This window comes from Primulina eburnea, chromosome 17 (assembly GCF_022965805.1).
Source record: "Primulina eburnea isolate SZY01 chromosome 17, ASM2296580v1, whole genome shotgun sequence".
Classification (NCBI taxonomy): domain Eukaryota; kingdom Viridiplantae; phylum Streptophyta; class Magnoliopsida; order Lamiales; family Gesneriaceae; genus Primulina; species Primulina eburnea.
In genome coordinates this window covers 648931-673353 of record NC_133117.1, presented here as the reverse complement: position 1 = coordinate 673353, position 24423 = coordinate 648931, and the positions used below count along the sequence as shown (strand labels likewise).

At 33.3% G+C, this 24423-nt stretch overlaps 3 protein-coding genes and 1 long non-coding RNA gene across 6 annotated transcripts; 1 reads left to right on the top strand and 3 right to left on the bottom strand.

Moving 5' to 3' along the window:
* Positions 1 to 438: 438 nt before the first annotated feature.
* On the bottom strand, positions 439 to 1509 carry LOC140818688 (uncharacterized). The gene has a single exon (XM_073178730.1). It carries the CDS (start codon positions 1507 to 1509, stop codon positions 439 to 441), a length of 1071 nt encoding a protein of 356 aa, XP_073034831.1.
* A 1462-nt stretch (positions 1510 to 2971) lies between these two features.
* On the bottom strand, positions 2972 to 8071 carry LOC140817673 (BEL1-like homeodomain protein 7). The gene is made up of 5 exons (XM_073177381.1): positions 7341 to 8071; positions 5613 to 6573; positions 4779 to 5158; positions 4326 to 4386; positions 2972 to 3844 (listed from the first exon to the last, which is right to left on the bottom strand). Exons 2-5 carry the CDS (start codon positions 6564 to 6566, stop codon positions 3188 to 3190), a joined length of 2052 nt encoding a protein of 683 aa, XP_073033482.1. The 5' UTR covers positions 6567 to 6573; positions 7341 to 8071; the 3' UTR covers positions 2972 to 3187.
* Positions 8072 to 11066: 2995 nt separating this feature from the next.
* Positions 11067 to 12303, bottom strand: LOC140817745 (uncharacterized). Its single transcript, XR_012114880.1, has 3 exons — positions 12120 to 12303; positions 11672 to 11732; positions 11067 to 11150 (listed from the first exon to the last, which is right to left on the bottom strand). It is a non-coding gene; the product is annotated as an uncharacterized lncRNA (long non-coding RNA).
* A 4670-nt stretch (positions 12304 to 16973) lies between these two features.
* On the top strand, positions 16974 to 24086 carry LOC140817744 (uncharacterized). 3 transcript variants are annotated; one of them, XM_073177508.1, is made up of 18 exons: positions 16974 to 17148; positions 17275 to 17335; positions 17572 to 17608; positions 17694 to 17824; positions 17979 to 18020; positions 18113 to 18191; positions 18531 to 18664; positions 19213 to 19352; positions 20258 to 20308; positions 20545 to 20627; positions 20712 to 20766; positions 21344 to 21458; positions 21714 to 22206; positions 22282 to 22495; positions 22646 to 22716; positions 22892 to 23060; positions 23138 to 23267; positions 23370 to 24086. In XM_073177508.1, the coding sequence occupies exons 1-18, from the start codon at positions 17035 to 17037 to the stop codon at positions 24071 to 24073; spliced, it is 2823 nt and encodes a 940-aa protein (XP_073033609.1). In that variant the 5' UTR covers positions 16974 to 17034; the 3' UTR covers positions 24074 to 24086. The 3 variants fall into 3 exon arrangements, with proteins under 3 accessions (XP_073033609.1, XP_073033608.1, XP_073033607.1); XM_073177507.1 differs by having other exon boundaries at positions 17937 to 18020; XM_073177506.1 differs by having other exon boundaries at positions 17925 to 18020.
* Positions 24087 to 24423: the final 337 nt, after the last annotated feature.

Genomic DNA, 24423 nt, shown 5'->3' with positions numbered 1-24423 from the left:
CTACTGGATTTGCTTGCATATAAGGCATTTTCAATATATAGGCTTGTATTATTTGGTAAAATAATTTTTGCCTTTCCATAACCTTCAATAATTTTTGATGCACCCGATATTGTTGTAACATTATTTTCAGCTAATGTTAACTCCAAAAAATACCTTTTATTTTGAAGAATGGTATGTGTTGTACCACTATCCACTAAGCATTCATCCTGACATCTCATCGTTAATCTAAAATAAAAATATAATTCAATAAGCTAAATTAAATAATGCGTAAAGCTTTCAAATTAAATATTTTATTGAATAATGAAAACATTTATTGAATAACAAAATAAACCTCCATGACAAATCCTAAACATGAACTGAACATCAAAATAAAAACGAGACCACGATAACCTAATAAACAATAGAAATTCAAAGTAGGAACAAGACCAATGAAAGTAATTACTCATTATTTTCTAACACACCACCACCAATCAAATTATCTATATTTCCATCTGGATTAGCAAAGAAATCAGAGACGTCCAAGTGAGTTATATCAATTGGATCATCATTGTCCACAAAATTTATCTCCATTTTTCCATTTTCCTTGATTGATTTTTGGTATAGATCCACAAGATGTTTTGCCGTACGACAGGTACGAGACCAATGCCCTTCCATTCCACATCTATAGCATTTTTCTTCATATACTTTGGAACTCTTCTCCTTTGCTTCTTCATTATTGGAATTCCACTGCTGGTGGCTTGTTTTATGTTTCTTTCCATTTTGTTGCTGATAGTATCTTCTTTGGCCACGCCCACGCCCACGCCCACGCCCACATCCACGTCCACGTCCACTTTCATTGTTATGATTTTTAGTGGAATTAGCATTCACTTCAGGAAATGCAATTTCATATTCTTCAGGAAATGTAGTTCCATTTGCTTCAGGAAATGGTGTAGATCCAGTTGGGCGCATTTGGTGATTTTTCATGAGCAGCTCATTGTTTTGTTCAGCAACTAGTAAGCATGAGATGAGTTCAGAGTACCTTTGAAATCCACGTTCACGATATTGCTGCTGCAGGAGCACGTTTGAAGCATGAAAAGTGGAGAATGTTTTTTCTAACATGTCTTGATCAGTTACTTTCTCTCCACAAAGTATCAGTGTGGAACTAGTCTTGAATAATGCAGAGTTATAGTCACTTACGGACTTAAAATCTTGTAACCGTAGGTGCATCCATTCATATCGGGCTCTTGGGAGAATTACAGTTCGTTGATGGTCAAATCTTTCTTTTAGATTTTTCCAAAGCTCTCGTGGCTCTTTCACAGTGAGATATTCGACTTTCAACCCATCATTGAGGTGATGACGGAGAAAAATAAGTGCCTTTGCACGGTCCTGCTGGGACATTTCATTTCCTTCTTTTATTGTATCTCCTAAATTCATAGAGATAAGGTGGACCTCGGCATCCAAAATCCATGATAAATAATTTTTTCCAGTCAAGTCAAGTGCTTCAAATTCAAGTTTGGTGATGTTCGCCATTGCAACTTAAAGAAAGAAAAAAAAAATTATATAATTAGAATCATGACATAAATAGAGTAAAATTGCATAATATATATTGAAAATAAGTATTATAACAAATTATGCATGTTACTACTTTTACTGTGCAATTTTGAAATTTTGTTATTCTATTTGTTAAACTAACATCGATGCAGGTGTACATTGAGATGCGCTCAATTAATAATTTATGTATCTATTACAAATTACACTAATTACAAATTGTACCATTATAAACTAAAGAAAAAAAATAAAAATAAAACCCTTTTATGCACAAATATAAAAATGTTTATTATTTAAGATGACATTTTTATATTTGTAATAAAAATTAATTAGGAAAAGGTAGAGAGATACACTTATTGTTTTAAATAGTTTGAAATCAAAATATTATATATTTTATAATTATTTGGAAGTCAAATAATTTCAAATTACAAATAGATTTGATTTTCTAATTCAAATCTAAAGCTCGTTTTCCTTGATTTTATGAATCGTGATTCGCGAGAATTCCGAAAGTAAGTGGTTTAAATTTTAAATGTCAAAAACTAGATTTTTGATCAACAATTTTTGAAAGTCGAATATATCCAATTTTGGTGAGATTTGGTTTTATTAATTTGAGAAGATGAAAGTCTCAAGAATCTAAAATATTATGGTTCTGTTGATATCAAACATAGTGATGAGATTGATTCAAAAAAAAAAAATATCATGGAAGTAGTAAATACTAGTATTCACACAATATTTTAGCGACTAGTTAAAACATCAAAATCCAAATAATATAAATCTTAAACAAGCAATCCAAGATATGATAAAAAAAAAAAAAAAAAAAAAAAAAAAAAAAAAAAACTTGAATCAAAACAACAATACATTTATAATCAATATTCTTCAAGAATATTGTCGAAACATATGATAGTTATCTAAATTCTTCAGGAATATGATAACATTATATTTTATATCAATATTGTTCATAGATATTGATAGATCTTTATGATTTTAGATCAAGATTCTTCGGGAATATTGATAAATCTTATTCATTAATATTTTATTCATAGATCTATCAATATCTTCAACATAAAGTCGTGTTGTGCTACTTCAGGAGCATCAACATAAAATTAAAAGTTGTGCTTCTTCAGGAGCATCAACATAAATATATAATTTGTGCTACTTCGGGAGCATCAATATTAAATCTAAATATTGTGCTTCTTCAAGAGCATTCATACAAGAATAAAAATAAATTATTTATAAATTTTACCTTGAAGAGCACTCGTGCTGATAACGTGTTGTGAATAGTAGAGAATATAGAGAAGAGAGAATGATTTTTGTGTGTTTTATTCATCACTGAAGACCTCTATTTATAGAGTAGATTTACAGATTTGAATAGATAACAATATCAATAATCATCTATAATATCTTTTCTATAACAAACATTGAATAAAATTTTTTTAAAAAAATATTAACGTGGAATGAGGCAATTCCCTTATTCTTCAATAATACATGAAAATTACAGTATGCTAACTCCCATATTATACAAAACATACAATTCTTCACAATTGTTTTCTATAATATACATTCATATTTCGAATGGAAGAAACTAAACTCCCCTTAACCTCCAATACAGATTTCAAACTTCATCACCTTTCACCATCTCTTGTCGCTCATTTTCACTGGTTCATGCGACGAAGTCATGTAAAAGACGGGTAGGAGGGACGAACCGTTGCTGCCGGTTTTCCGAATCCAAACAATCGAATTCTGCAGTCTCAGTCTCCATAGCCAAATCTGATGCATTGTATGCATCAGATCCTCTTACATTAACAAAACCGTTGCGACTTTCATTACAAATTGGAATGTTACCACCTGCGCTCTGCTGCAATCCTAGTGTGAGTGAAATCTTTCCATTCCCATTGCCAAATCTTTCGAATTCCGAAATATGGTATGCAGCTTCGATAAATCGGTCGGCGCCATAATTTGAATGTCCCATAGAATCATGAAAAAGAGTAGTATCATCAATCTGCCTCTGCCTGTCTCCTGATTTTCTTGTACAGTACTTGCTTGGAGGTTGGAAAGTGGGATTGTTGTCTGGTTCCATCATTTCTACGTCAAGCAAGGGAATGGAATTCGAGGCAAGGTGCTGGCTAGAGGAAACAGAGGTTTGCCGAAAATCTTCTCCTTTATCCCGAGATGTTTTGCCATTGGTTTTTACGGTTCTTGGTGTGGTTTCTGATGAAGAATTAGAGTCGACTTCCGTGTCACCAGTCTCTTCTTTGTACATTTCTTCAACCATGGGCTTCCAAAGCCGGACTCGGGCATTTATGAACCAGTTTGAGACCTGATGCAGCCAATTGCAGATCAGGAAATGCTATACAGAAAGCACATTTTATCCAAGGAACAAAATTTTTAATGTTTGAAGGTAGTCTAAAAATTAACATATTCCGAAAATTAAAAGAATTCAAGTTCTTATACATTTCAAGATACGACTGTCCTGTTTGTCCCATCGTCCATCCTTACTACACAATTTTTTTTATAAAAACCGTCCGAGAAGGGCTGTTAAGGCAGACGGCAACCAAGAAAGAGATGAAAAATACTGGTAAACAGATACCAGAGGAGGATGGTGCCATAATTGAGCCAAAAAAGAAACATTGAAGTGCAAAGTCTAATCAAGCCATAAAATTTCAATCTTTATATAATCCACGAAAACGTCAGAAATGGACTAAATGGTTGTGCTAGGTGACAAACAACTCATAAAAGTTAGAATTTTCTCCCACATTAAGTTGGTAATAATGATTTGTGTTGATGGAAAACATGTCTACCTGACTTCTTGTTAGTCCAGTTTGCCTCGCTAACATTATCTTGTCAGAATCTTTTGGATATCTGGAGAACAAAACCAAAGTAACATGTTAAATAGCAGAATTTCACAGACGACTCACATAGGTGAGATTAAGAGAGTGGATAAACGAAAGAAAATGTTAGGAAACGAGTACTAATTACTATACTAAAAGCTATTCCAGTTAGCAACAATGCGATTCAAATCTTTTGAATTGATCAGCAGTACAAGTGTCACTTTTTATTAATACGGAGTCAATCGATACCAACCAACAGCTACTGCTCTTTAATAAGTGAAATTGACTTTGTTATTAATTATAAGTATCAGTGCAACTCAAATCATTTGCAAGGTATATCAAATCAAGCACCACACATTTTAATCGTTCCAAAGTGGCTCACACAACGAGAGACGGCTACTGAGCATATTATATACAACTTACGGATGGAGGAAGTGCTCGAAAAGCCAAGCACGCAAGATTGAAACAGATGTTTCAGGAAGTCCCCGCTGTGGCCTCCACACATGCTGTGGCATCATTCCGAGCTGCTGAAGGGCTCTCTGTTGTCTGAGTTGCTTGTCCACGTAACGTAGGCGGGATATAACGATCCCTTTGCCATTTGAAGAATCATCTTGCTCACCAAGGTTTTTTCGTGCTACTTGAATCTGGCCATTTATAGCATCACGCAAGCAGCGAAAATGGCGAGAAATTGTGAGGAGGGCAAGTGCTGTGTACGGTTTAGCTGCCCCAGGTCCAGCTATCACATCAAAGGAAGACACCACTATCTTCATCTGATGGTAATACTGCTTGTATCGCCTGTCAACCTGAAATGATATGAATTGAATAAGAAACAACCATGACAGAGAAATTATGCAACCCATATGACAATTGCAATATATATAGCAAACCATTTTCATATGCATAAACTTCTACAGTAAGCAGTTTTCTAGAAAATAGTTCTCCATATCAGAAATGAACCTTCTGGCATCATGATTTCAAATTTTTGCAGAAACAAAAGAATGATAAGACAACACGTCAATCAAATACATATTACTTCATCGAGGAATATTTCATTGACATTATCAAATATTTGTGTTCTACGTGCATTATTTACCTAAACCTTCTGTTGATTTTGGTATCGAAATATAAACGTAACAATGAAGCATCTCTAATGTACTGAGCAGAATGAATATAATTTATCATACTTGAAAGCTATCTCAGAAAGACTTTCAGATAAAAAGAAAAACTTAACACAACACCACGAAAACTCAACATCACCTCGTCCAACATTGTCAAAAGCTTTGTCAATTTATTCTGCAAATCCTGCTTCTCAGCAGCTGGAAGTTCATTGGTGGAGTTGCTGCTTGACTCAGGTGGAACTGAAGATACCCCTGCTTGAGAAGGATCTGAAACACCATCTTCCAAGCCCCCATCAGCTTCTTTTGAGTCCTTTACTAGCTCTTTCTTGGAATTTTGTTCCTTCATAGCTTTTTTGACATTAACAACTTCATCAAGCAGTTGTTGTGCAGCTTTCAGGTATTTTGAGCCAGGAATGGCTTGTGACATACTCGACATGCCATATGAATCCGTTTTTATTGCATCAGCACTGGTTCCTTGAATACAAGAAAGCATATATTCATTATAACTCAATTGCCTAGTTCGTGAATTGTCGTCTTCTTCGAAAGACTGGTTCCCACCTCTCTCATCATTAGAGATTGTTGGGTTCGGACCCAAGAACGGAGAGAAACTGGAAGAATCATTCTGATACGGGATCGGTGATATCTGCATTCCTGAGGGTATATGTGTACCGAGACTGAGAGATAATCCTTGACCTTGAAGAACACTGGGAGCACCATTTATGGGGTGCATCATTAGCATCTCGTTTCTACCATCTTTCCACGAGCTTAAATCATGCTCTACAATTCGAGAACCTCCAAAATTTAGCATTATTTCTTGTTGAGATGAGCCGCGCTCAGAATTGTCAGCAAGTTGAATCCCAAAACAGGTGCTTTGCCTTTGAGAATTCCCAGTAAGTGCATCGGAAAACGGGGCTGAGGAAGGCGAGAAATTCATATACATCATCGTGTTTCCGGGAATAACTGGTGTTTCTGAATAAGAACCAGGCAAAGTATCCCTTGAATAGAGCATCGTTGCAGCATCGGTTTGACTGTTTGATGTTGGAAAATATGAAGCCATGAATTTTGTTTCAAGAATTTCCTTCTTGGCTAACATCTCCCACCTTAGAAATATTCGAAGATAATCAGAGGGCGTCGAATTCTCAAGAAAATTACAAACAGATGGATAGGATTTTAACATTTTGATATATTTTGTAAGCAATTTTGTGGTGGCAACCGCAGAGAATAAAGTTCTTCACAAATTATAATAATAATACATGCGCAACTTCTACCCATAGATTTACCAATTTTAAGGTAATCTGTACGCCTATTAATGGACAACTAAAATAAGGATGCAATCAGCAGCTTTTGTTAAAAAAATTAGCGTCACTGTCAAGAATCATTCAGATAATACACACACAAACAGCATTCAATTTTGTTTAATACAGAGAAACAAAATCAATGACCAACATACTCATTGATCATAAAGCATCAACCGAAAAATGATGAAGAAATTTCAAAATCAGCTATTTGACCATTTCAAACTAAAGTTCTAGCTTCATTCCCAAAACCCGCAAAAGATAGGGAGGATTTTCCAAAATAAAAACAAAATTCAAATGAAATTAAGAGTTTTAAACAAGAGAAACATAAATGAAAAGGACCCAAAAAATTAAAAGTTAAAAAAAGAAAGAAAAACTCCATAAATCCATCGAGAAAAGGAATTAAAAATTATCAATAATTCAATAGAGACAGTAGCATGTAAAAATATCATAACATCAACATCATCTAATCCAAAAACCATGAAGAGACTTTCCAGAAATTTGCTTCTTTTCCCCAGCTTAGATTACAGCATAAAATAGATTAAAAAGTCAAATATTTTTAAAACACAAACCTGCAAAAACTAGTATGACTTGTGTGGCTTGTTGGGAACACAAGCCCCTCCGATCCGCTTAAAAAAAATCTTCCAGAAACACAATCCCAAGATCCCAACACTATCAAGAAAGAAAACAAAACCACCCCTTTTCCTTCCCGCTTTGTTTATGTAATATAATTATTATATTTAACATCATGTAAGAAAAGCAGACTGCAGGGACAATATCAACATCCCTTCAAACTCCGCTACCTTAATAACCTCAAAAACACCAATCTTTCTACTTATTCCCACGTGTGAAATTCACACACGCACGCACACATGCGTGGGTTCTTCTCTCTGTTTTCAACTCCTCCTCTAGCTACACAAAGCTACATGAAAATAAGCCCCTAAAAGGAGTCTACCCATTAATTCTTGAAACCCAACGAGATAAAAATCGCCACTTTTTTCTTCACAACTCACAAGCATCTAAAATCCCTCATCCCTCCATTTTATTTGGTTTGTTTTGGTTTATAGAAAGGAAGAATATATATGGACGATAATAAAAGAATATATTTCTTAGCTGTTGTTATTGTTGTTGGTTAAACTCTTTGGTGGTGTTGATAATGTTTGGTTATGGAGTTTCAATCTCTAACAACCAGTTGGTGGACCTAAACCCTTCCTTAAACCTTCTTTCTTCTCTCTCACATTCAAGCATGGGGGAATGGTCTGAGCTGCTGTAAATATTCTCACAATTTGATGCTTTTTTTATTCTCTTTTTTTTCCTTTTTTTTTCCCATTTGTTTTTTGTTAGTTTTTATTTTATTTTATTTGGATGGAATATTATAATTGGGTGGGAAATCTTTTATCTTTTGTGATTTGTATTTTTTCTAGGTAGGGTGCACCAACAGAGGGTGTCCCACGTTTTAGAAATATTTTGCAAAATGCTGTCTGTATATGTAAATTTATACTAATTTAATTTAATATTTTTCTTAAAAAACTGCCCTTTTATTTTATTTGCTTATCGGTTATCACGTGGACAAATTGGAGAAGTAAACTTTGTACGTTAGTTGCAGACTTAATTGTGGGGATTATCAAAGTCCCCCTTTTGGTTTGTGTATTTGTAGATTACCCCATAATTTTGGCTTTTGTAATTTATCGAGGTGAACACCGAAACCTAAAATCTAAAACCCGAGAAATCAGTTCGACTCGAAGAGAAATATCGCGGCTAACACCCCCTAAGTTTGCCTGTAATGAATGGTATTTTTACTCCGTTTCAATTAATTAAACAATTTTATTTGAGAAATAGATTAAAAATATGAATTTCGAATAATAATATCAGGGACAAGGTTCACGGACCTATATATATGAAATGAGTTGATCAGATTTATACTTACAGTGAAAAAATATTTTTAACATAAAAATAATATATTTCCATTATTCGATAAAAAATATATCTCACAAAATTGAATCGTAAGACGATTAATAAGAGTTTTAGTTAACAAATATATATTTAATTTGATGCATATAAAATCAATCATAGATTGAATTTAAAATTGGCAAAAATTAAATGTATTTTCATGAATTTTAAATCTATTATTTCAAATTTTCTTTTCAATCTATATAATATATGTGTGTGTGAGACGTGTATCATATTGTATGGTACCAGACTACCAGAGTATTAGAAAAGTTCCAATACAAAAATTCAAACTTGCCTCGTGATTTTTGTATTGGTTGTTGGGATAATTATTAGCTTTATAATGAACTGTGCGAGCCAATAGCCACAAAAACATTATCTACAATTCGGTTTGTTTATTCAAACACATACATATGTTGGTTGAGTATGATTTTTATGAGACGGTCTCACGAATCTTTATCTGTGAGATGGGTCAACTCTACGGATATTCACAATAAAAAGTAATATTTTTAGCATGAAAAGTAATAATTTTTCATTGATGACTCAAATAAGATATTCGTCTCACAAAATACGACCTATGACACCGTCTCACATAAGTTTTTATTGTGTTTGTTTCGTCCCTGTATGGAAGTAACTTACATTAGACATCGTTTGGTACATAGTAAGAGACGAAGAGAAATCAATACGAGTGACAAAAAAATGACAGATAAAAATAAATAAGACGACGTAATAAAGTGTATATTGTTTGGTATAATGTTCTCACTACATATGGATTGATTCTACTAGTACCCACGTGGCATATCAAGATTTAAGATAATATTAAAGTGGTGTTTGTTGTCATAGACACAAGTTTATACTTTTATATTGACTATGTGTATTGGGAGACGATCTTATATAAATATTTAGGATATTCTATAACAGTAAGAACAAATATTTTACCAATTAAATCCCATTAACCAAACTAATAAAGAGACGAAGAAAAAGAAAGACAGTGGATGCCATTCTCTCTTTGTCAATAAGCTCGAACTTAAATGAGATTTGGCACGTTATGCAAAATCCGTGCTTGGATTGGCCATTATTCAGAACTAGTGTAGTGACGTTTTTGCCCACGAGTTTTTAGAGCAACGGCCTCAACTTTTTGCACAAACAAGAGGGGATGGCATATTACGAAACAATTCTATTAAACACCAAAAAAAAACTTGCCGAATTTTGATGGTATTGGCATCAATTTGTCGTATTGTTCTATCAAAAGGGTAAAATGATTAATAACCAATAATATCAAATGATAATGTTCGAAATAATAAAATAATACAATCTAATTATATGATTTCAGGTTCGTGTGGATTATGTGAATTCTTGGTTTTGATCACGTGTTTGATTACTGTTTAGGCTAAAATATATAATTATGAAAGCTTTATTTAATTATAAAGGTCAATTAAATTATGAAAGCCCATCAAATGTGGCAGATAGATTCTCATCGATTCATATTTATTCATATAAGTCAAGAAGATCGTGAAAAGAAGAGAAGATCGTGGGAGAAAAGAGGAGAAGATCGTGAATCATGGAAAAATGGAGAGAACTACTCAATATTCAGAAGAAAATGATCGGCCAAAGCAACATGGAAGACATAACACACATCGCAAAACTCCTGGCAAATCCTCGTAAAATTCTCATAGATTTAGTCAAAAATTTTCAGACATATTCTAGCATTATTTTGTTATGTTTTTTCATGTTTTTGTAATTTCCTATTGATTTTTTGATATACAATCATGTTTAGAGTTTATTTCATCAAGTTTTATTGTCTTTCTTTCGTTTCGGCGTTGTATTTGTTTAGAAGGCTTTAATGAACAATCAAATTTAGTGTCCATAATCGTTGTGTTTTTAAAAGTTAGATTTTTATCATTTTTACATAAATTGATGCATATTTGCACATGACACGCTCGCAAATCAAAATATTATGCAAACAATTTCTTACTAACATTTTATTAGACGAATTTGTCACACATGATTTGTCAAATACAGTTTACTTGACAAGTATGATTTGGTTTACACATTATTATATTAGTAGGAGGGTTACCAATACATACAGATCGACAATATATAATACTAATATCAAATGATGTCTTTTTTGTGGGGATCCGGGCTCTAACTCAATTCTTTTTGGGATTAATTGGATCTTTGTTCAAAAATGTGGGTCATAAAAAAAATTCTTTTAATAACATAAACAAATGTATATAAATCATGCACAATTTTACGCTATTTTATTTCAACAAACATAAATACATGTCTTGTTTCAGTACATTCATACCAACTAGTGTTCAATACAAACTACAGATCATATGTAAAATCACTAGTAATCTTCTATGCCCGAAATCACCACGCTATCTTGATCTCTCGTCCTTGTCAAGTTCTTCTGGACCCTGATCCTGTCCCCCCTGTTTTTATGCACACATACAGAGACAACAACAACCGGAAACTTCGGTGAGAACAAATCCCAGTATAAAACATGTATACATGCATGTCATGTAATTTTATAATAAATCATAACACATATTTCCGTAATTATGACACATTAGTGAATAAAGATAAAACAATTCGACTCTTACTCTTTAACTCGACTCGTATCTAAATCTAGGGATCCCGGTATGAATAAGACGTAACAAGTCTCCCACCTACCCTCCCAATTGTGGTGGCGGTACATCTTATTCCTAGACTTCGGCCATGTTTGTATCGAATCTCTACAATCGGAGTCAATCTGCTCATATGCGTCGATATCACCGAACATCTAGAAATTTGACAAATCTGCCAATGACTCTCCTATCTTAATGCTTGAATATAAATCTATAAACAAAGGATAAGCATAACAAAATATAAACAACAGTCTAGTATGTGATTTTGGGAAACTCAAATCAAATCTAATTCGAGTTGTATCTTCCCGAATTCACATGAATTATACCTTTCGTTGCACAGTCTTTGTTGTAATCGAAGTCTCGATGCCGAATCTGTCAGTATCAACTCTGAAATGATACATTCAAGATGTATTCTGTCAATCTCTAACTCAAAGCAACACATATACAAATCAATAATCAACCTCGATATAATTCGACGGCATAACGGCATAAATTTACGATACCGATCAACAATAATCAACTCTCAACCATGAATAGTCAATAACATATCATCACAATAACTCCTAATTCTCAAGTAGATAATCTATCATACTGAAATCTGCATATACACAACTCAAGACATGCTGAAATTCACAATATTCACATGCTATATCATTTTTTCGATCCGATTGTAAATATACCTTCACCATAAACATAATAACACATCCTAACCATGATATCATAATTTCCCCAACATCTGAAATCTGAATCGTGCTGAAATCTAACAATACTTACATCCTCTTGTAGCCTTTGATGAGAACAACACAAATCTGAACTCGGATTGAAATTTGGATGAGTAGATCTTGCACAAGCTAGCTTCTAAAATGAAAGAACCTTGCCCCTTATCTGAAATCTCTCTCTCGGTTCTTAGGCTGGAATAAGGAGGAAATGAAGACAACACAACATATGTACATGGCTTAGGACAAGTGTCAACATAAGAATCAAAGGTGGATTTCTCGCACAGAGCACCGCGGGTGCGCTCCTTCTTGACCACGGGTGTGGTCAACTCACGGCATCCCCTTCCAATTTTCTAGAATCATCGACCGCAGGTGCGCTCAGTTATGTACCGTGGGTGCGCTCACCCTACTGTATCACATTCAAAATTTCAGAATAATGACCGCAGGTGCGCTGGTTTTGGCACTACGGGTGCGGTCTTGTTACTGTAAATTTTCCACATTTCATGAGCCACAACCGCAAGTGCGGTAGAATACTAGACACGGATGCAGTCACTTCTTCATGCAACATTTCATAATTTCGTTCTATCAACCTACACATTTTGAGCATTACATTTTTATTTTGTTGTAGGTGATCTTGCAATTATTTGTTCATTATACTCGGTTAATGACAAATGATTCTTTATTTGATATATTTCAGTAAATGGGACGTGTTTTTCAAGAGGCATAGTGTATATACACCGAAATCGTATTATTATTTAAAAAAAGTAAAAATAAAAATTTTGGATTGAAAGAAATATGTGTTAGAAATATGGCAAAAATTTGTTTGAGACGGTCACATGAGTCGTATTTTGTGAGACGAATATCTTATCTGGGTCATCCATGAAAAATATTACTTTTTATACTAAGATTATTACTTTTTATTGTGAATATCGGTAGTGTTGATCTGTTTCACAAATAAATATTCGTGAGACCGTCTCACAAGAGACCTACTTTACAAATATTTTTCAAATTAAACGAGAAATGGCTAAGTAATTTCTAAACATTTAATATATATTGGTAATTAATTTTTTACATAAACTTTTATCTCCTCGTTCTATATCTACGAAGATATATTATATGTCTCCTAATAACTAAAAATTATGATTGACATATATATATAGAACGTGTTTGTAATTAAACAGATATAAGAGGGTATGTTGGCAATAATTGAAATAACTATGGGTTGAAATGTAAATAAGAAAAAGCCTGCCAGTGTTATAATTAACCCGGCAGAGGAAGGAACAGAAGGGAGAGCAAGACAGAGCATGGGGATTCAAAAAAAGTACAGAATCTAAAAGAATGGTAATGATTATAATGTTTAATAAAAAGTTATTATTATTTTATAAATAAATAATATAAATTTTCTCAATTTAACAGTCTTTTGAAATTCTGGAACATCTGACATATAACATATTAATTAATAAGATGAATATTTTATTTAAATTATTTAAATAATAATTTTTTTAAATATAGATATTATTGATTTTTCGTACGAAAAAAAATTCATAAAACCGTTTAATAAAATACCTATTCATCTTTAATAGACTATTGTCCATGTCCTGGCATATAATCTCATGTTAGTGCAAAAAAAAAATGCAGCTCCTATTGTAACACAGCAAAAAACCGATAGAAAAAAAAAGTAATACAAATAGACCTAAAGTGTGTTTTTTAATAATAAATGACGACAATATATATATATATATATATATATATATATATATTTATATATATATATATACACACACACACTCGTTTCTCTGTATACACTAACACTATTTTTATGAGCATATTATATATTTTTTGTATTAAGTTAAGGATAAATAATACAGATTGGAGTGTTTATAATATGAATTATATATTGTATTGTATTATATTTTGTTGTGACATTTTCACTCGTGTAGTTTTTTGTTGAATCAATTATAATCATGTAACTATATTTTAACAAATAATTTTAACTATTTTTAACAAAAGTATGTAATTAAATAACTTCTATCATCATTAATTATTTTTATAATTATATTGATAAACACATTTGCATGCTTTCAGAGTTTTTTTGAGTCTATAATTATAAAATTTTAACGATAATATCACACTTTTAATCACGTAATTTTGGATAAAATGTCTAAAATTGATAATCAAAACATAGTTACATAACTGTATTTGATTCAAGAAAAATATACAAAAATGAAAATGAGACGTCTCCATACATACATGACAAAAATTAATTATTGTGGCTAATATTAACCAATTTTGTTTGTATATATAATTTCCATCACAATACTCGAATGACACCCCCATACAAATTCCAACCTATTTCATACGATGATTTGACAAAGAAATGAAAATTATTCTCTTCTTCCTACACCAAAAATTGAAGTATTAATTGTTTGGTGAAGATTAAATATATTAAATTTATGACGTCATCGTTTTTAAGACTTGCAACAACTTCGAATTTTAAATGTCACAAGAACCATTTACAAATAATTAGGTAACACGATGATGCAATCATGATGACCACACGGCCGGCGAGTATAAATAAACAACACTATCTCATATTGTTGAATCCGTCGATGTCATTATCAGATTATTATACCGGATATTGGTCTTCAGTCCCCAGTCGTCGATTTTTTTTGTGTTCAGTCCCTGAGTACTTTTTTAGTACGACATTTCCACATGAAGTGTACCACATTTCCGCATGAAGTTTACCACATTTTGTATGACATAGTACCACAATTTTGTGAATAGGGAGTGAACCCAAAGAAATGTTTTGATTGAGAATTTTTCACCAACTTCTCCATTATTATACTCGGATTTTTTAAAATATTTTAGGTAGGATTATTATTTATAATGAATGTGTGAGATGAAATTTTAATTTTTTTAAAAATAAATCAATAATTGTAATTTATAACAAAATAACAATCCAAACCTTTATTTATAAAATATTTAAATTTCTTGATTTGTAATATTGTTTATAATTTTGATATTTTATGTTGTCAGTGTAAATTTAGTCATTTTTCAAACATGATGTCGATATGATATTATTGATACAATGTTAATACGTCGTTGATATGTATAATGTCAAATCAACACTCCAAATAAAAAAAACATACTAAAATTACTAAAAATCGGAATATGCAATACTAAAAATGAAAATTGATAACATAAACAACCACAATCGCAAACAGACAAACATACATGACAAAAATTTTTTCCCTTTTTAATTATGATAACTGATAATTAGCAAAATAATTTTTGTAAAGCTAACCATCTATTTCACTAGTTTAAATTGGTGACTCCGTCTATTAAATCCGCCACATCATGTAGCACTATACCAGTCAAGCCAGGACATTCCATGACATTGAAACATATAATAATAATAATTTTTTTAAAAAAATTAATTAACTATAATTTAGATATTTTTAAATATATTTTTCCTCAATCATGATCCGATTGTTTTCTCAAATAAATACTGCGTGATGTAAGCCATGACGTTGACATTTTTATTGTAATTGTGGTGAGCTCCCACTAAGGTTAATGCATTATATTATCACATGTTCTAAATATATGTAGATTGCATTTGTAATTGAAAATTGAAAAAATAAAATTAAATCAAATTGAAAGAAGGGTACAATTAAAATTGTTTAGGAATCATTTTTTTATTTGCCAAAATTCGCAAAAAAATTATTAAATTCATGTTACTATAATTGTGATTTTATCAATCTCGAATAAAAAATATTTAAAAGAGTTTATTGATATTTTAAAATGTTTTTGTATATAATATTGAAAAATTGGTACTTTATATTTATATATATAATAATTGATTGATTTTTTTTTAAAATAAAGGCTTGGGTTTTATCTAGGGGAGCTCTTTCAATCCAAAGAGACGGTTAACCGAATTTTTCGATTCACTCGAAATTCAAACCGACAACAAACCAAATTGAATGGTTCATTTCGGTTCAAGACCAAAATACTTTTGGATTTTCAGTTCAGATTTCGGTGTACCTGATTTCTAAATGTTTAAATTTTTATTTATTTACATTTTTTATTAATAAATATATAAAAACAAATAACAAAAAATGATTTAAAAACTAAAATGTGATTTTTAAAAAATAAAATAAAAATTCGATCAATCGAGCTAAAAAAATCCAAAAAACAATTATGGATGAATTAATGGTTCAATTTTCGCTTCAACCCGAATTTTTGATTTAGGTTCTGTTCGAGCGGTTAACCGAATCATTATCACACCTAGTTTTTTTCTTCGTGTTTGGATATGAGTTCAACTTATGTTAAATAGGAGAAATTTCATATTTGGTCTTGAGATTTTCACAAGCTTCATTTTTTTCATGTTAATCGTGAATTTGCATTTTTATTTTTGTAAATTGCATGTTTCTCCCCATTTTCGGTCATGTTAATAGTGAATTTGCTTTTCTGGGTTTGCAATTTGCATGCTATTTTTATTTTTGGTCCTATTAAAAGTGAATTTGCATTTTTTGTCATGTAACTTGCATATTTTTTTATTCATTTTTATTTATTTTTTTTGTTACAAAAAATGGAAAAAATCAAGTTATATGAATAAAAATACAAATTTATCATTAACAGACAAAAAATTAAAAAAACATGCAAGTAACTGGACAAAAAATACAAATGCGTCATTAACATTTAAAAAAAACATAGAAATTCTATAACTAAAAACGTAAATTTATTTTAATAGGACAAAAATAGAAAGAAAAAAAATCACTTCACCAAAAATAATATGTAAAAAACAACCAATCGCTAATTAAATTTATGGGCTCAACTAGTGGGCCTGAGGCCCATTATGTAGACCGGACAGATATAACTGGGAAACCCTTTTATAAAACTCCGGCCTAAATCGAAAGTATCGGTAGATTACCTTCCCAGGCGCCATCAAAACCCGTTAACTCAGAACCGGAGACATGGGAAAGAGGAAGACTATGAACGGCGGCGGCGGCGGCGGCGGCGGCGATAGCCAGCACTCTCCATCCACAGTATTCGTCGCGAATTTACCTTTTTCGCTTACCAGCGCTCAGGCACACTTCCATTTTTGTCTCTCTGTTTGCGTGTGTATGCGCGCGCCGCGTGTTACAAATTGCTAGCGTATATCTTACTGAATGCTTATCTCTAATTGTTTGAGTTTGTTCTCGTATTGGTTTTAGCTGGAAGAAATATTCGGTGAGATTGGACCTATCAGAAGGTGCTTCATGGTGACGGAGAAGGGTATGCTTACTGCCTTACGCAATTATAGCAAACTGGCGATTCATAGACTTAATTTTTTTGGCAGATTAGTTGATGTTATCTTTCTGTTAAATCTTCTAGACAGCATTATAATCATGTGATATCTGATGAAGTCAGTGAATTCGAAGTCGAGCAATGATCGTTTTCTTCAAATGTTTGTCTTTTGATGACCCAATTCAAATTTTTGTGCTTTTCTTTGTTTTTCGTTTGTTTGTCAGGGTCTAAGGAACACCGAGGCTTTGGCTATGTACAATTGTGAGTCATATTTTTTCAAAAAAATTAGTCTGCATGTAAAACGAGCTAATGCAAGTGGTGATATTTGAATTTTATGGTAATATAGTGCTGTCGTTGAAGATGCTAGCCGTGCAATCGAACTGAAAAATAACTCGATCGTTGGAGGTAGAAAGATTGTCGTCAAACAAGCTATGCATCGAGCTTCCCTCGAGAAACGCCGACCAAAAGAAAATCAAGGTCTATATCTATGCAACCTTCTCTATTTTGTACGAAAAATCTTATCCGAAATAACATATGTAACTGTAAAGTTTTGCTTTTAAAACTTTCCAATCCATAGTTCATCTTGAAGATGCTGTCCAGACGAAGAATGATAAGGATATTTTGACTGCAGAGACAGACAAGCTTGGACAGCCTTCAAATCTCCAAGCAAAAGGTTTACCGCGAGATGGCTGATTTTTGGATGCTAAGAATATTATATTTCTTTTTCAATCAATTTTTGTGATGTCTTGAATTGTAACTAATCAGGCAAATTAACGGTAAAAGGAGAAGGACACGCTGTATCAAATGGTCCACCTGATGAAGGACATAATTCTGAAAAACAACGGTATTGTTCAACATATTTTATTTATGAATCTTGTTATCATGTACTTATTTTTTTGGGTGGGCAATCTAGGACAAGCAATTATATGTAAGCGTTGTACAAAATACACAATAAGTTGGTAGACATAAATTATTTGAGGGATTGTTTGGTAGGACGGACTGTCTAGGGAGGAGTTTGGGTTTCCATCCTTCATTTGATAAAGTTCAACGTGGGAAAATTGGACAACATAAGAATTTTATTGTTGAATTTGTTACCATTGGTTTTATAAATTGAAATATAGTTTGCCTTTTATTCCCCCCCTTTGTTTTCGACTTAGTAATAAATTGTAACCGTTATAAACAGGGTTGCTAAGACAGTCGTATTTGGTGGTCTTCTTGACAATAACATGGCCGACGAAGTTCATCGGCGAGCTAGGGGTTTTGGAACAGTATCGTCTGTCATTTACCCTCTTCCAGAGGAAGAGCTTGACCAGCATGGTAAAGGCATTTATTTCAAATTTTGCTCAATCTAGCAACAGAATCAATTATTTGAATGCTGATGGATAAATTGTTCCAATACGTTATCTCTGTCTCTATTTGCTAACATGAAACATGTGTCAGAACATATTAGCCTTTTTTCCGGCATTCTGCATAAAATATCACCCAAATGTTCCAAGAATCCATCTCCATTGTACGTTGATAAAAATCATTTTGCTACATTTTTATTTCCTCGGTGTTACCTACCTGGAAAACATTACCATTTCTGGAATTTTTTTCACCCTTTTGCTGTCTACTTGGGCATTTTCTACCAGTTTGCATTAGTCGTGCTTGGAGTACTTGAATGTTTTGCATTTATGCTTACATGTTTGTTTTCAGTATTCATATTGATAGTTTCTTACAGTTGCATAATTTGATGTTAAGTACTTCGATACACAGTTCCTCCTTCATGCGCTCATATTACTGCACCGATCTATTTGTCTCAAGAAAATGTATTTTTAGCAGATGCCTATATGCCTGAAATATGTCATATGACTCATAACTTGCAGGGCTGGCTCAAGAAGGGTGTAGAAAGAATGCTTCATCAGTACTGTTTACCAGTGTGAAATCAGCTTGTGCGTGTGTTGCAGCACTGCACCAAAAAGAGATACATGGAAAATCTGTATGGGCACGGCAGCTTGGTGGAGAGGTAAAGATTATAATCTTTTGTTTTTTTTTATAATGTTATAGTACTTGTAAGATTTAATATCACTTCTCATTTTAGCCTTGTAAGATTTAATATCACTTCTCATTTTAGCCTCTTGTGCTAGCAAGTGTGGTCAAACTTATATGATAAGTATTACCAAATTTTTACCACACTTCTTTCTCCTACGCAAACTTTACTTTAACTGTTAATGCACATTTTGAGCTTAAATCTGTTGAAAGTCTGCGGTGCGAAGTTTTATAGAAATGGTAAAGTTCTATTGTGTCGCTACAATGACTGTGAAGGTAGGTTTATCACACGGAAAGGAAAGAGAGGTATGAGGTTTCTCTCGGCTTTTAGCGTAATGGGACCCCAGTGGGAGGCTCACACGATGGGCTATTTTTCTCAGTGGTAGAGCACGCCGCAATTATTTTAGTTTTTCAAACATGATGCAAAAGTTGTACATGAAGCTGATGAGCCGATGCGCCGCCTGTTGCATTGAGTTTCAGTCAATGGTTTCTAGTTAATATTGGTTTAATTCAAATTTGGGTAAATATAATATATTTGTGATGAAGAAGTATGATGATGGCGGATTGCATAATGCAATTATGCAAACATGACCAGCTTCGAAACCATGTTCTGATAGTAAATTCTATTTTAAAAATCACTTTGGCCGATTCAGTATCTCTAATTGCTTCAGTTTCTGGCATGGTATCTACATAATGTTGTCATATGAATACTTAAGTAGATAAATTGGTGGTATATTCTTCAATGTAAATAGGAAGCACCCTTTTTGGTTATTAGCAACAAAATTTAGCTTTCAAGCAATGAAAAATTGTTTCTGATGTATGATGTATTACTTTCGTTATTGATATCAACTTACAGTGATGAACTTTTTTAATGTTGATCAGGGCTCTAAAACCCAAAAATGGAAACTTATTGTCAGGAATCTCCCTTTCAAGGTTATTTTTTTCTCTCTCTAGGTTTTTGAAGTTAAATTTGATAACTAGTCAATGTACCTTGGAAAATTGTGGACGCCACATGTTTTTAGGTGCTAAATGCTTGAAAGATCTCTGTAAATCATACTGAACAGCACCTTCCTGACAAGTCATCTACTTAAAAGGAACTTCCCCGCAGTGTGCTCTGCCTTGAATTATTCGTTCATGCAATACTTATTGAATACAAAGAAAAAATGCAGGCCACACAGACCGAGGTTAAAGATATGTTTGCTGCTGAAGGATTTGTCTGGGATGTTTTTGTCCCTCAAAATTCTGAGACGGGGTAATCCTTCTAATTCATGAAGCATGCACTTTATGCACTCTTTTCCATTCTCCATGTAGATATTTTATTCTAGTGCTTTTGCAGGTCATCTAAAGGATTTGCATTTGTTAAATTCACATCAAAACAAGAAGCGGAAAACGTAAGTGAATTTCTCCTTGAATAATGACCATCAAGAGGATCTGCTATAAGTCGTCCCCCAATGTGGTCAATACAACTATCAACCCTGGAAGTTGATTCTCAGACTTTCAAATATCATGTACTTTAATTATATTCCCTTAGGGAAGAATTAGAAAATTAGGGGACAGATAAAAACATTTGTAAGAATTCCCAGTTGCTTAATTTCGTGTTTAGTGCATCTTGAAGTAGGACTTGTAAGTTGTATATGAGATAATTCGTTTGGCAGTTGTGCGGTGAACCATTTTTTATGTGCGTGATATTTCTCCAAGTCTTAATGTGAGAAGTATAAAAGCACTTGCTTAATTCTCATTTATATCATGTATATTTTATTACTGAGAAAAAAAAGTACATGACCTAAGCCCTAAACCAAATCCTGCATTGTATGCATCTTAGTAGTTTTTCTTCAGATTGTAGTGCTTCAATTCTTGCACAAATATGGATTCATAGCTAATGTTTTGAAAAATTCCGGCATCTTCAAACATTTCTCGACCTTTCTTAGTTAAATGATATTATCATTCTTGGCATACATGCTTATGCAGGCTATCCAGAAGTTCAATGGGAAAAAATTTGGGAAAAGGACAATTGCGGTTGACTGGGCTGTCTCGAAAAAAGTCTATACCTCGGTTAGCAATTCTGTTACTGCTGTAGAAGATGGTAATTATCTTTCTCCCCCTATTCTATCTGCCGCTATTTATTTATTTATTTTTATAAAAAGCATGCAAAATTCCTGTAGCTTAGTCCATTTATTGTATCTTGCATTTTGTTTGATAGATTCACCTGGAATTTTGTAAAGAATAATGACAAAATGTTCTCGATGTTTTCTGATTCTAATTTCCTGGCAATTCTTAATTCGTGCTTTTAAGATTCTGTACAACAATTTTGTACATAATACAAGTTTTGATTTGACAGGGAAGAATGAAAATGATGGAGAAGCTGATATTGATAGTGATTCAGCGGATAACGATGTGGAGGTGGTGGAAAAATCACAAGAAGCTGATAATGATGATGTTGCTCTGGATGTGTCTGAGGAAAATGACAGTGAAAATGAATTTGATTTTGAGGAAGAGGCGGAGATTGCTAGGAAAGTAATGAATAACCTCACGTCATCATCTTCTAGAAATGTTTTTGGAGATGAGGAACACCAAGGGCAATTAAACGGGAAAAATGATGATGAATCAGTTGAGGTAGAAAACAAATATTCTGATGCATCAGCAAAACCAACATTGGACTCTACAAGATCTAAACTAGTAAACGCAAAATCAGTTGAAGGAGATGATGAGTTGCAGAGGACCATTTTCATTACCAATCTTCCTTTTGACGTTGACACCGAAGAAGTGAAGCAACGTTTTTCTGCATTTGGTGAAGTGCAGTCTTTTATACCAGTTTTTCATCAAGTCACCAAGTAAGAACATGGCTTTGTCTGAAAGAAGTTTTGCATGTTTTACTCACTTTGTCGACTTCTGCTGTGTTTCTGCAGGCGACCCCGGGGAACTGGTTTTCTCAAGTTTAGGACAAACGATGCTTTCAATGCAGCATTTTTGGCAGCCAGTGCTGAATCTGGTCTTGGTATCTTCTTAAAAGGTAGAAAGCTAACTGTCCTGAAGGCTTTGGACAAGAAAACAGCTGATAATAAAGCATTGGAGAAGGCCAAAAAAGAAGATCATGACCACCGAAATCTTTACCTGGCAAAGGTTGATTTGAAGTTTTTTTCAAAAAAAATTCAAATTTTCTGTTTAGGAGATAGTTCTAATGTTTTTTTCATATAGAACTACTTCGACATCAATTGTGTTTTGTTGCTAAAAAAAACAATCAATTGTGTTTGATCTACTTTTATTTAACAGGAGGGCCTAATCATGAAAGGGACACCTGCTGCTGAAGGAGTTTCAGAGAAAGATATGTCAAAGCGCCAGAAGTAAATATTTTATATATTTTAGATTAATTATTTTATACATGGAAGAATTAATATCTAAAGATTAAGCGCAGAAATGACGCCTCAGTGTTATCAACCACAGTTTTCGCCACGTGTTGATAGAAACTCCATTTTCTCTTTGCTATTCATTTTGTTCTAATTCTGATTTATATTGCAGCTTGTATGAGAAAAAGATGACCAAGCTTCGTTCCCCAAACTTTCGTGTGTCGAGGACAAGGCTAATTGTCTACAATGTTCCTACCACAATGAAAGAAAAAGATTTAAAACAACTTTTTATAAGTGCAGTTGCCTCTCGTGCCAAAAAGCAAAAACCCTCAATTCAGCAGGTCAGATGGGTTTCTTAAACCTATATTTGTTTCTTTTTTGCTATTCAGATGTATTTTTTACCAGGTCGTACTCGCAGATAAAGCTCTTGGAAGACATAAAAAAAGTAGAGAATGGAGAAAAAAGTGGTCGAAGGGGAGTTGCTTTCATAGAGTTCACAGAGCATCAACACGCACTCGTGGCCCTGAGAGTTCTTAATAACAATCCTGGTAAGGTGTTTTCTGAGCTTGTGATAACCCTTCTTTTCTCCTGTATTGGAAGATCACAAATTTTCAACCAGAATGTGCTACAGTGTGCTTAATTAATTGCAGGCACATTTGGTCCTGAACGACGCCCAATTGTGGAGTTTGCTATAGACGATGTCCAGAAATTGAAGCTTCGTAAAGAAAAGATTCAATATCAGCAGCAGGCTTCTCTCAACAACAGCACAGAGGATTTGCAGCAAAAAGTTCGTGTAACAAGCTCGGAGCATTCCCCTACAAACATGAGGCCGAGGAAGCGGAAAATCAGAGATGATGATGCATCAGCAAAGACATTTGTCAATAAAAAAGGGAAATCGGAAAACAGATTTCGTGGAGCAAACCCCAATAATGAAAGCAGTTTCAGTTTGACCGAGGAAAAATCTCAAAGCAGCACGGTGCTTCACCCCTCATCGAAGAAAAAGCTGAAACAGTCAAAAGAGAAGGTTAAAAACCAGCAGAACGGAAGGAAACACGGTGGGACAGATCCATTACGGAAGGATAATACGCAGAGCATTAATCAAGAACACGTTGAACCCGCAGGCAAACATAGAAAAGGACGGGCTTTCAAAGGCCAGTCTGAACAATCAAAAGAGGGCATCAATCCAAGGAACAGAAAAAAGGGCCAAAAGAATAATGCAGTGGGGAAGGACATGGTTGATAAACTTGACTTGTTGATTGAACAGTACCGATCCAAATTCACACAGAACGATTCTCTTCGAAGTGATGACAAGAAGCAAGGCTCTAAGAGACTTAAAAGGTGGTTTGAATCATGATTTCGTTACAGGCTCTTGAGTCCAATTAAAGGAGGCTATGTTTCATGGATAATTAAGAATTATAACTTCGCTTAAGTTATAAAATTTCCTTATTTTTGTTTATGTTGGTGGCCAACTAGCCAGGCTCATGGCCTATAAGTTGGTTCCCAAATTCTTAGATGTGGAGTTGGGATAATGTTGAGTGTATTAGCCTTAATTAAGTTGTCTGCTCGTACTAATATTTTTTATACGTTGGACTTGAATGCTATCAGATCTCCGGCATGCATTTTAAAATGAAGCTCGACGTTTTTTTTTCTTCATTAAATGTATTTTATGAGTATTTCACTATGTAATTTCATAACGTACTTTCT

What these genes read in the sequence shown, in the direction of transcription:
- LOC140818688 (XM_073178730.1), bottom strand. Translation starts at nt 1,509, where the DNA reads ATGGCGAACATCACCAAACTTGAATTTGAAGCACTTGACTTGACTGGA.
- LOC140817673 (XM_073177381.1), bottom strand. Translation starts at nt 6,566, where the DNA reads ATGTTAGCCAAGAAGGAAATTCTTGAAACAAAATTCATGGCTTCATAT. An exon ending in TTTTGACAATGTTGGACGAG is followed by an intron (nt 5,159 to 5,612) that starts GTGATGTTGAGT and finishes ATATCATTTCAG; the next exon opens with GTTGACAGGCGATACAAGCA. An exon ending in CTGGACTAACAAGAAGTCAG is followed by an intron (nt 3,845 to 4,325) that starts GTAGACATGTTT and finishes TGGCTGCATCAG; the next exon opens with GTCTCAAACTGGTTCATAAA.
- LOC140817744 (XM_073177506.1), top strand. Translation starts at nt 17,035, where the DNA reads ATGGGAAAGAGGAAGACTATGAACGGCGGCGGCGGCGGCGGCGGCGGC. An exon ending in CATAATTCTGAAAAACAACG is followed by an intron (nt 18,192 to 18,530) that starts GTATTGTTCAAC and finishes CGTTATAAACAG; the next exon opens with GGTTGCTAAGACAGTCGTAT. An exon ending in AAAAACCCTCAATTCAGCAG is followed by an intron (nt 23,061 to 23,137) that starts GTCAGATGGGTT and finishes TCGTACTCGCAG; the next exon opens with ATAAAGCTCTTGGAAGACAT.